This window comes from Globicephala melas, chromosome 20, assembly GCF_963455315.2.
Source record: "Globicephala melas chromosome 20, mGloMel1.2, whole genome shotgun sequence".
Taxonomy (NCBI): Eukaryota; Metazoa; Chordata; class Mammalia; order Artiodactyla; family Delphinidae; genus Globicephala; species Globicephala melas.
The window spans coordinates 38,104,097-38,116,098 of record NC_083333.1 but is presented as its reverse complement, the minus strand read 5'-3'; the positions used below and the strand labels follow the sequence as shown (position 1 = coordinate 38,116,098).

At 55.7% G+C, this 12,002-nt stretch overlaps 1 protein-coding gene across 3 annotated transcripts in view; it reads right to left on the bottom strand.

Annotated features, from left to right (window-relative positions):
* Window positions 1–106: 106 nt before the first annotated feature.
* MAP3K14 (mitogen-activated protein kinase kinase kinase 14) overlaps window positions 107–12,002 on the bottom strand; it is a 43,073-nt gene continuing 31,177 nt past the window's right edge. For all 3 annotated transcript variants that reach the window (XM_030848968.2, XM_070044510.1, XM_030848967.2), the window contains 10 exons: window positions 9,610–9,739; window positions 9,027–9,158; window positions 8,477–8,581; window positions 7,009–7,172; window positions 6,377–6,527; window positions 4,209–4,598; window positions 3,938–4,044; window positions 3,359–3,503; window positions 2,089–2,189; window positions 107–1,726 (listed from right to left, as the gene is read on the bottom strand). In XM_030848968.2, the coding sequence (XP_030704828.1) occupies window positions 1,562–1,726; window positions 2,089–2,189; window positions 3,359–3,503; window positions 3,938–4,044; window positions 4,209–4,598; window positions 6,377–6,527; window positions 7,009–7,172; window positions 8,477–8,581; window positions 9,027–9,158; window positions 9,610–9,739 (1,590 nt within the window). In that variant the 3' untranslated portion in view covers window positions 107–1,561. The remainder of the gene's footprint in view (window positions 1,727–2,088; window positions 2,190–3,358; window positions 3,504–3,937; window positions 4,045–4,208; window positions 4,599–6,376; window positions 6,528–7,008; window positions 7,173–8,476; window positions 8,582–9,026; window positions 9,159–9,609; window positions 9,740–12,002) is intronic.

Genomic DNA, 12,002 nt, shown 5'->3' with positions numbered 1-12,002 from the left:
GTCCCAGCAAGAAGGCGCAAGGAGGCTGCTGTCAGGATGTGAGGTTCAGCACACAGGCAGGCGCGAGTGGAGACAACCGTGGCCCAAACACACTTATTACCTCAAACTTTATTGCCCACGAGGAGTTCTCTACCGTCTCAACTCTGCAGGACCAAGGCTGCAGTTCTTCATGCATGGGGGGGCCGGGGGTCTCTCCCTGGGGAGCAGCATGGCTCAATGTGGAGAGCTGGGCAGAGGCCACCTTGGCAAAATGTGGGGATGAGCTTCTCCCCAGATGGAACCTCAGGGGACATCCCTTCACCCCACAACAATTCACAGTTGATTAATGCTACATGAGTGCTGATCAGCTCCCCCGGAAAGAAGAGGCTGGGTTGGGGTGATGGTAGGGGGTGCTCACCTTAAAGAAACCTGAAGGAGGTTTGAGGGGTCACATGCATGGAGAAGGGTCAAGAGCTGAGTCCCTTCACCCCATCTCCTGGCCTGCTTGTGCTCATGCAGAACCGCTGGCCTGCCCTCCTGGAGGGCAGCCATGAAAGTGCTTGAGGTCATCAGAGTGCAAAGTGCAGCTGGCAGTGCCCCCAAGACCAGGGGCAGCAGGACCAGTGAGTGTCTCGGGAAGCTCACGTGAGGCTGTTGAGAGCCGTGGCCTGGGTAACAGTAGCACCTGCATCTGCCGCCTTCTCTCGAGTCTATCGTGCTCTGTCCTCAGACGGTTCCCGTCAGGTAGGTCTCATGTCGCCCTTCGCTACTACAGATGAGGGAGCTGAGTGCCAGCTGCGCAGGGGCGGTGCTGGGCCTGCGGTTGGGGCTCGGGGCCTGCTGCTCCGGGGAAGACTCGTGGCCAGCAGCGAAGGGGCATGTGCTTAGGGACTGAGAACCACGTCACTCGAACGCCTTCTCTGGTCCTTGCTGAAGCTGAGCTCAGCTCAGGGCCTGGGTTGCGGCTCCCTGAGAAGTGTGGTGTTTTCTCCCAGGGAGACCCCCAGTGTCAGGCATTCCTCCCTCCCTGACCTGGTCTGAAAAACACCTAGAGATAGAAGGGGGCCTGATGGCCAGGCAAGGCCGGCCAAGGGCGTCAGAGGGCCCCCTCCATTAACCCAAGGGTAGGCACACCTGCTGCCCCAGTCCTGTACTGGGCCTGGGGGTAGGTCATTAGATGCTCATACCTGCCTGGAACCCGAGGGAGGGGCTCACCCACCTCTCTGGGACCTGGGCCGGAAGCCACTCTCCCCTGACTGCCAGCAAGTGGTCACTGATCCTAATGGGTCAGGCCAGCTTGTCAGGACCCAGGCAGAGAAGACCCTCTTTGTTCCCCATGGGAAGAGGCCTCCTGTCTTCCTCCTCCTCCTCCTCATGTGGGCTCAGGAAGGACACAGGTGGGAGATCCTGGGAGGTGTTCTGCTAGCCCCACCTCACTGCTGCCAGCCCCTGGTCCCACCGCTGAGCCACAAGCTGGCAGGCCCCTGGGAGCAGGCAGGCTGAGCCTGTGTCTCGGGGGCAGCGCTGAGCACCGAGAAGGAAGGTCACTTCTGGCCAAGTGGAGCCAGTGGTGGAAGGCTGGTTAGGGCCTGTTCTCCAGCTGGCCATGCTTGACCCTCCAGCTCCAGGCGAAGCTGCCGTCAGGGGCCAGGGTGCACTGCAGGTCGATGCCCGAGTCCGGCACCTCCATGTCGTAGCGCACGGGCTGCCCGTCCTTGGTCACCAAGCTGAAGGCTGAGGCTGGGATCTGCGGGCAGAGCAAACGAATGGGTCTGAGAGTGGCAAGGGGCACCGAAGGTTCCTAGAAGTGCGGTGCTGACGGCCTCCTGCCGTGCTGGCAGACACCTCCCTCCAGCCGAGTAGGCAGCCCTGAGGTATCAGCTGCCTTTCCTTCTGGAACACTTGCAGAACCTCTCCTGGCCCAAGTGTGGATCCTGAGGACCCTTCAATCACCACGGCCAGCCTTGCCCTGGGGCCCCAGGAGACATCTGGGGCCAGCTGTTTCCTCTGGTGCCATTTCTACTTATTCAAAAGCCTCCTTCCTGGAGGACTGGGCTAGGTGCACTGGGCTCTGGGGCTCTGCCCCTAAGCGTGTACCTGCCCCCTTACCTGGCTGCTGATGCCGGTTGCGATGTCTCCCACCTTGACCCGGTGGAATTCCCGGATGTGCAGGTGTTCGCCATTGAGAGACTGTATTTGGACTTTCACACCTAGAAGGCAGGTAAGGTGACCGTCAGGGGAGTGGCTGCTAGCTCCCTAAGGCGCCCTGTGTAGGGGGAAGCAGGGTGGCTGTGGGGAAGCTGCAGAGATGACATGGAGGATGGAGTGGCTGCAATGTTATACCCCTGCTAGCTCTTACTGGCCATTTCCTGTCAACACCAGGAATTTGGCCTGCACAGTGCAAATATCTAGGGTTGGCTCCTGTGGGGAAGTAGTATTTCAACTTAGAAAGCAGAAAGGAACTGGAAACAAAGACTCTTAGATTGTGGGCAAATTAGATTTTAAGTCCCTGAGGTGGAGCGGCCTGTGGCCAGGCATGGGGGCTTGATGCCATGAGTCTCACTGTCCCCAGGGAACCGTAAGCTGATGAAACCCTCATTCTATCAAAATCACAACATGACCTCTGCAACCATGCTTGAAAACAGAGTTCTACATATGTTGTCCTTCTCATCTTCTGACTTCAAATGTCAGAGGAGGATCTCAGCAAACCTACTACTGAGTTTTTTTTTTTTAATATTTATTTATTTTTGGCTGCGTTGGGTCTTTGTAGCTGTGCACGGGCTTTCTCTAGTTGCGGAGAGCAGCGGCTACTCTTCGTTGCAGTGCGCAGGCTTCTCATTGCGGTGGCTTCTCTTGCTGCGGAGCACGGGCTCTTGGTGCATGGGCTTCAGTAGTTGTGGCTCACGGGCTCTAGAGCTCAGACTCAGTAGTTGTGGCGCACGGGCTTTGTTGCTCTGTGGCATGTGGGATCTTCCCGGACCAGGGCTCAAACCCGTGTCCCCTGCACTGGCAGGCGGATTCTTAACCACTGTACCACGAAGGAAGCCCCTATTGCTGACCTCTTGATTAAAACGCTCATGGGGTCCCATTCTTCCTTTTCCCTTTAGAAGACATTAATCGCTCAGCTTTGGGACTCCAGGCCAGGAAAGACTGCTCTCTGCCCCAAGCTAGAGGCCTTCTGGGACTCTATCAACTGCTCACAAGGGGCAATGGTCCTTGACTGCCCCATGAGGAAAGGCTCTGGGTGATCAGAGCCTTTACTCTAAACCAACTTAATGGCCAGGTACCTCAGATTCTGGGTGCCAGGTGCCTTCCTCTCCCTTCCCCACTGTGCCCCACTCTCAGACTCCCCAGTCCCAGGCGGATCAGGGGACTGTACCGTTGAAATAGCTCGGCGTGTCGGTGGGCCGCCCCCGGGCCAGCACCATGTTCCAGCTGGAGCTGCGGGCCTCCGCCTGGCTGCCCCACGAGTGCACGCCGGAACTCAGGGTGTCCCGCGAGCTCTGAGAGGCCTTGGACGGGTTCTGAAACAGAAGTGGGCACAGACTCAGGCCCCCGGGCTCAGGGAACCATCTCTGGCCTTGGTCTGATTTGGCGAGGAAGTGCCCATGTCCTAGGCTGGAGCGTGGCTCTCCTGAGCATTGGGGCTCAGCACAGGGCTGAGCTCCTGAGGGGCCCTTGGGCTGGAGGAGGGTGAACAGTAATTCTATGGGCACCAAAGCCAAGCCTTTCCCCTCACTATCCTAGTAGCCAAACCAGTCCCTAATTCCCGGGTGTGTTGGAGATGGACCGTCTCATTCTGAGAAACCAGGACCCCTGCCCCAGTGAGGACCCCTCCCAGAAGGAACGGGCACCCCTGTCACCTGCCCTTTACCCACTACTTGCACATGGCCCCTTCACTGGCCGGACACAGAGCCACCTGCCCTGTGCCCCGGCTCCTGGCCCACGGCCGACTCACCTTCTCACTGTCATCTGACAGGGAGAGGCTGTCGACGCTGAGGCATGACAGGATTTGCTCCTGTTCCTCCAAAGAAAACGGCTGCGACAGGCTGTTCAGAAATAATTCTGCAGAGAAAGGCAGAAGAGCTTGTGAAAGACTGGGAGGGTCCGGCTGTGCCGTCGGCGTTCTTCTGCACAGACTGCTGACCCTGGGGAAGAGGACGAAGCCCAGGCCTTGGTGCAGGGCCCAGGCCAGTGCTCAGGGACCTGGGTGCCGTGGCTGCCCGTACCTATTTCCAGCTGTTGCAGCTCTTGCTCGGGGAAGGTTGCCTTCCGCTCTGGTGAGCTGGAGTTCTTGGCTGGGGCCGGATCCAGGGAGGACAGAGCCAGTGGTTCCCACGTCCTGGACTCTTCTTTGCCCCAGTGCAGGCTGGGAGACTTGTTCTGCTCTGGGGGCTCTGGGGGTGGAGGAGGCTGGAGCTTAGGGGCCCCGCCTGCTGCATCCTCAGCTGGCTGGGGCCCCGGGTCCCCTGGTGAGAGCTCCCCTGGCGACAGCTCCACTGGCGGGGCACGTAGGGTCTGGTGAGGGTGCCCTTGGCTTGACGGTGGGTGGGCTTGGAGTGGCGGCGGATGTCTTGGTTCTTTGTACTCTCCCCTCCAAGGGCTCCTCAGACCTCCCACTACAAAACAGAGAGCACACGTGGTGAGGTGGAAATGGGCCAGGCCAGGTGGCCTTTCCTGAGCAGAAGAGGGCCAGAAGCGGGCAGTGAGAGTGGCCTTTTGCCCGGCCAGGACATGACTTCGGAGGGCAGTGTGTGGTCTCCAGAGGAGGCCTCTTCCGTAAGATGGCCCTGATGATGGGACTACGACAGTATTTCTTTTATTCCATTTTCCTCCTAGGTAACAACTGCAAATTTAAAAATTACAGAATTGGCTCCAGAGAAGGACTTTGTTAATATTAATAGTAAAGAGAAGATTTAAAAATAGCTCTGGGGTAATGCCAACTCACAGTTCCCAGGCGAATGGGCCTCGCTGACCCTCCGTCTCTCTTACCCCTCCCTTCCCGATAGTCAGTGCTTCCTGAAGACACCATTCCTCTGGAGTGGAAGGCAATTCAGCCCTGGGGCCATTACAACTACCATCTAGGTTTGGCGTCAGGGGGCTCTGCAAGGTCTCTCTTCTGTTTTACTTATTCCCTTTTGTTCCCATAACCACTGTCTCTCCCTTGCCACCCCCTACCCCGCCCCCGGCTGATGTTCTCTTATGTTCAACATGTCATTTTCAGTTTGATCGAATTCTTGCAAAGCATGTGTTATTTTTATTTATCAATTTTTTTTAATACATTTATTTTATTTTTGGCTGCATTGGGTCTTTGTTGCTGCGCGTGGGCCTTTTCTCTAGTTGTGGCGAGCGGGGGCTACGCTCCGTTGCGGTGTGCGGGCTTCTCATTGCGGTGGCTTCTCTTGTTGCGGAGCACGGGCTCTAGGCGTGTGGGCTTCAGTAGGTGTGGCATGCGGGCTCAGCCGTTGTGGCTCGCAGGCTCTAGAGCGCAGGCTCAGTAGTTGTGGCACGCGGGCTCTAGAGTGCGGGCTCAGTAGTTGTGGCGCACGGGCTTAGATGCTCCGCGGCATGTGGGATCTTCCCGGACCAGGGCTCAAACCCACGTCCCCCGCATTGGCAGGCGGATTCTTAACCACTGCGCCACCAGGGAAGCCCTATTTATCAATTTTTAATTTCCAGAAAAGGCACTGTGTTCTAGGCCTTGCTCTGTTGGTCCTCTTTGCAGCCAGCACTGCGGCTTGAAGATCCAGCCAGGTTGCCCCGTGAGCAGAGTTGCTTTAATTGCTGTGAGCGCTGCGTGGAGCATCCTCCACCCCCCACCCCCACCTTTGGCCTCTCCAAGCTCCCAGGGAGGGACACCCGACTCCCCTCCCACAAACGACACTGCAGCGTGCATCCGCAGGCGTGTCCCCTTATGGATCTGGGCAGAGTTTCTTTGGCGGTGCGCCCTGGAGTGGGGTGCTGGGTCCCGGGTCTGCAGACGTCTGCCGGAGTGCTGCCAGGTGCTCTCCAGCAGAGAGATGGTCCCTCATCCCCACCAACACTTGGCGTGACACCAACTTCCTGATTTTCCCCACACAAATGGCTAGAAAGTGATACCTGGCTTTATTTCACATTCTCTGATACTGAGTTCAAGCCTCCCTTTATACGTTGTAACCCCTTGCCCCATCTCTGAGCACAGCCTCTGCATCAAGACACAGTACTAAGCACAGTACAAGGCACAGTACTAAGCACTTCGACTCACGTGACCTCAGTCTCCCTAACAAGCCTGAGGTTGGTGTCAGGCCCATGCTCTAGACGGGGGAACCAAGGCTCTGAGAGGCTGAGTACCTTGCTCTTGGCCACTACACGACCCCGCCGCCTCTCTCGCCCCCTGCAGCCAGCATGGGGCTCTTACCATGCTGCAGCGCCAGGCTGACCTTCCCCCCCAGCTCTGCGGCAGACGCTCGGTGGACAGGCTCTTTCCTGAGCCCTTCCTGGATGGCCTGGGCTGTGAGGGGGGCACAGGAGGGCGGGATCTCCCTCACAGGCGGAGGCTCGCTGGCAATCTGGGGGTCAAAAGGCAACATATGAGGCCCGCCTCCCCGTCACTTCCTGGCCCCCGGCTTTCTGTTCTTGCTCCTCCCCACTCTCCCCTGCCCTGCTGTGCTGGGGTCGGTCACAAGGACCAGAGTGGCCTGGTCTAGAGTGAGGGCTGGAACTGTTCCAAGAAAAGGTAGGACAGCACAGAGCCGGGGGGTGAGGCACCCATGACCCCCAGGCCCAGCCTGTCAGGAGGCAGGCAGAGGTGGCCCGGGGTGTGCACGCAAGAGAGCCCTGAACCATGGACCCAAGAAGACCCCTCACCTAGGATCTGCCCTTGGACCCTCAGATTCCAGTAGCCAAGTATTTTAGTCAGGATCCCACACTTATGATGAGGCCTCTGCTTGCTCCCATCTGCCACTGAAGAGCGGCCCAAACGGGAGGCCACATCAAGCCTGCAGCCCGGGCCCCGCGGCCCTGCTGGCGGCCCCAGGCGCTGTCACGGACCTTGAGGCACAGCGGCCCTCGGAAGTACTGGGTCCAAGGGTGGCAGCCATTGAGCATGTGCAGCATCATGCAGCAGCTGCTCCAGACGTCCACCTTGGCGTCACAGGGCTTGCCCATCACCACCTCTGGCGCCATGTGGGTCTCTGTCCCGGGGATGTAGTCCCCTGAGAAGGTGAGGAGAGACACAAGAGGCAACTGTGAACTCTGACGGGCAGAAGCCTCGGCAATGACCACCCGAGTCAATTCCTGAAACACCCTGACTGTCTCAGAGTACTTTCAACAGAGATAGAGCCTCCAGATCAAACTTGCTGGGGCTGGGCCAAGTCGGGGATTGTGCTGGGGACTAGGACAAAGAATATATCATCCAAAACACGGGCTCTGCCCGTGGACCAAACCCTTAAAGTGCTTTCCCAAAAGCGGGGAGGGGCCTAGACACTGGAAATTCGGTTGTAGGAGACTGATTAGTGGTATGATGTTCCTAAAATGTAGGTTAAAAAAAAAACAAAAAGGAAAAAGAAAACTTATATGCATAAAAGACTAGAAAGATTGATGCCAGATGTGAACAGTATTTTTTTCCAGCGGTTTGTAGTTTTGCTTAGCTTGACTTTCTGCAAAAGATATTAGAAAAGATATTTTTGTAATAAGAAGAAAACAGTAGAGTTATTTCAAAGTGGAGGGCAGGTGTCCATGTGCAATTTACATCTTCAGAATTACCAACAGTCCTTTAACAACAAAGAATCACTTCTAAAAGACTGTTTTTCCTTTGGTCAAAATGAAATAATTTTATGCTAATGCTATAAATAAAAAAGCAGGGCACAAAATCGTGTTATAATGGCCATAACTATGTACGGAAAAAAAAAGACCTGGAGGGAATTATCTAAAATATTCATGATTATCTCTCTGGGCAAGAGGAATGGTGAGAATTCTTTTTTCCTCCCCTTCCATACCACTTAACACTGTAGTCACCAAATATTTTACAGTGGGTATGGATTATTTTGATAACCAGAAGAATGTAAGTTAAAAACAGGGATTTCTTCAGCTACTGAGCCCCAGCCCCTTGGTCAGCCTTCCCATTTTGCTTTCAGAAACTGTGCTCTCAGAGACACAGGAGGGCTGAGGTCGCAGGCTGGGAGCACAGCTCCCCAGGAAAGGCTGGACGAGAGGGGTGGAGCTCTGGGGGCTCTGAGGTAGGAGACCTGGGGACCTCGGGCGAGGCACCCAGCCTTTCTGTTCCCCTCCCTGTATAACAGGAACAGCAGAAACACGCACCTGATGTGCATCATTGCATTTAAGCCTAACAACAAAAGCCTCATAACCTAGGGCTGCTGTGGGGCTGAAGCATCCTGGTGGACCTAAAGTGCTCACATCTCTGATTGCCATTAAGGAAGTACAGAAGGCACATGGCTAATGCATAGTAAAGGCTACTGGCTATTATCATTGTGGGGAGCGGTGGCGGGGAGGGGCGTACCTGTGAGCAAAGACTTCCCCAGGCCATCGGGTTGAAGGCACACAGCATGGCCAAAGTCGCAGAGGGCTGCGTGGCTCCCATCGCTGGACAGGAGCACATTGTCGGCTGCCAGGCCACCCCCGGGAAGAAGAGGAACAGGTGAGTCACCAAGGGCCCCAGCCCAATCTGCGCCTCCGGCGAGGCGACTTTCTGGCTGACCCTGCATGGCACCTGCTGCTTCTGATTAGTTTCATTAGTCATGGAGGGAGGGAGGAGGGAATCAGTTCAGCCTGGAGGCAGGCAGCAGGCAGGATCTCTGAGGGTGAGGGGACAGTGCCACTCAGCTCTGCTGTCCCCACCCTTCCCCAGTGGTCACCAGTGCGGTAGGAGCTTGATCTGCTGTTCTCTGTGGGCATCGCCCACTGGAAACTACAGTGCCAGGCTGAGGGCTGGGAGAACACACTTCCCCTTCCTACTGGAGCAGGCCCAGAAGACCTGGGAGGAAACCAGGCAGGGTGGGGTGAGGAAGGAGCCCCACGGGGACCAGGGCCACAGGCGCCCTGAGCCTTACCTTTCACATCTCCGTGTAGAATCCTTCGGGTATGGAGGTATTCCAGCCCTTCCAGAGCCTGGCCCAGGTAATAAAGGGCCCGGTCCTCCGGCAGGCAGCCCCTCTGCTTTATGAGCTGGCCCAGCGAGCCACCTAGGAGACCAATGGCTAGTCTTTACATGGGGCTTTTCCAGGCCTGCAAGCCAGCCAAGGGCAAGGGCCTCCGAAGGGCAGGTGGTAGAAAGCAGGCCTTTCTTGCTCATGTCACAGGGTCAAGAGAGTAAAAACGGATTGACTGGGCTTCCCTGGTGGCGCAGTGGTTGGGAGTCCGCCTGCCGATGCAGGGGACGCGGGTTCGTGCCCCGGTCCGGGAGGATCCCACATGCCGCGGAGCGGCTGGGCCCATGAGCCATGGCCGCTAAGCCTGCGCATCCGGAGCCTGTGCTCCGCAGCGGGAGAGGCCACGACAGTGAGAGGCTCACGTACCGCAAAAAAACAAAACAAAAAACCGGACTGACTGGGGACGAGGGTCAACCTGGGCAAGACTCGGGGAAACCCTTGGCTCTGAATGTGGAGGGAGAAGGAGCGGCGGCTGGCTCCTTACCTTCTAGAAGCTCCATGAAGATGTTGACCCAAGGACCTTCCTTCACAGCTCCATACAAAGGGACGATTCTGGGTGAGGTCAATCCCGCACATGCCATCAACTCCTCAGCCCGAAACACTTCAACTCGCACCTGGAAGGGCCCAGAGGTGGGTGTGAATCAGGGTGACGGACCAGGGCTGTTTCCCTGGCATCCTGTCAGGACCCTTGAAGCTCCCTGCACAGAGGCCGCTGATGTTCCCGGTGACGATTCTGAGGCCAGGCAGGGGCCCTAGTGGGCCTACTGGACCCTTAGAGACTAAACTGTGCCCCCTGGGGGTCGGAGTCAACGCCTAGCACTTGATTAAAGTTCTTCAGTGCTGATGCCTATGGAAATATAGTCACAAAAACTACAATCCTTATCCAGGCCCCTGGCATGCTGCCCACCCTCAGAGATCTGCCAAACACAGAACTTTCTTTTCCCCAGCCCAAATGTCTGGACAGTTTCTAGGTCATGGGACATTTTCTGTATCAACATCCACTTCTACTCCTAAGATGCTGGGCTTCTGTAGCCAGAGTTGATGCGGCCAAGATTCTGCCTCTGTCAGTGCCCCTGGACCCTCAGCATCCTTCTCAGCACTTATTATTTGCTCATAATTATTTGCCTTTTCCCCTGAGGGCTAAAATGTCCATGTGGATGGGGTAGTGCTTGTTTACTCTGTTTGCAGCTGTTTCCCCAGAATCTGGGCATAGGAGAGGATTCTCCTGTGGGGAGGGGTTTGGCCAAGGCCCCTCTTACAGGGGCCTGGCAGGCCAGGGACCACCCACTCCTTTCTGCAGGGACCAGCATGACATGGAGGGAAGAAATAGGCCTTGGATACAAACATCCTGGGCTGAGACCCTGGCCCGGCCATTTCCAGAGGTAGATCACTTCCCCCAAGCTATGTGCCTCCAAATGTGAACGGTGGGGACAGTGGCATCTGCTCCAGGGTCGAGTGGGGGTCTGGAGGGGTGATAACCAGCACCAGGCCTGGCAACTAGTGGGTGCTCAGGAAATGCCAGTTCCCCGCCTCCTCCCTCCAGCTCAAATAAGAGCAGCTTACTAAATGCTTACACTTGCTAACACAGACTTGTCCTTTCCGGCTGCAGCTGGTTCTCATGTCAGCCCTGAGAAGCGCCACCAGGGGGCACGAGTGGTAACAAAACCAGCCTGGAAGCCGTCAGTCAGGGCCTCTGGCAGTTTTCTTCCGAGACCTGCGGACTTGTGCAGCTTTTGGACTTTAGCCTATCAGTGGAAAATGTCCCTCTTCTGGTTACTTGCAGAATATCTGGTTTGGTTAATCAACTCACATGAACTTTGACTCCCTGTCAGTGTTTCCAGCTCTGAACCTGAGTTGGAACTAATTCACCAACCGGACTGGTATTAGCAAACGTCTTTAACCCTACTGTTCCCGAACTGTGGGGTGAAGCGCCCTGGGGCACCGCAGAGAACTTGGAAGGGGGCTACAGGGTATTCTGCATTTGAGGGAAACAGCAACGAATGACATCTGGGGACACCACACAAACTACTAGCGTGAGACAGTTCAGTTTCAACGATCGAACTGCATTCTTTTGATGATATATCTTTATGAAGCTAGGTTTTTGGAGGCTGTTGTGACAGAAAGGTACTTCAGGGGGATAATGTGGAGCAGGAGATGAAAGTGACAGTGTCCAGTGATTTCTGAGTTGGAGAAGCTGTGCCTGCCCAACAAGGCATGCATCCCGTTAGTAAATAACGCTTGTTTAAGAGCAAAATTTATCTCTCAGTTTATGTGTGTTGTTATTCAAATGGCTACTAGGTTATTAGGATAAAGACTTATTATTTGACCCAATTATTTAATAAATGGAACTGGTCAGTACTTGTTTTGGCCTGGAGCACCTTGAAAAAATGACTGAGACATTAAGGGTTGTGAACCAAGGAAGTCTGGGAGCCTCGGCTTTAACTGTGAAGAAATCCGTAAGTCCTCTGGAGTGTCCCAGGAATATTAAAACCCTTCCCAACCACCCAGATCAGAGGGGGTTGGAAGGGACACTTCAAAACACAAGGCGCGTTAGAAGTCTGGGCCAGCCCCAGGGAGAGCAGGCTGAAAGGGCGGTCCCAAGGGAGAAATGACGGCCTCCTGGTCCAGGCCAGCTGCCCGTCCGGCCACCTCTCCTCCCTGGACTTCAGTGTCTGTGTCTGTCAAGTGAAGGCTGGACTCTGATGAGGATGTTAATTAATGAGGACTAATATTTAATGCCCACTTAACACGTGCCAGGTACTGTGCTCAGCACTTCATAAGCATTAGTCGTTTACATCTTACGATAGCTTAGGCGGTGATATCATCTCATTTTACAGACAAGGAAGCTGAAGACTGGACCAGTAATCTGCTCAAGGT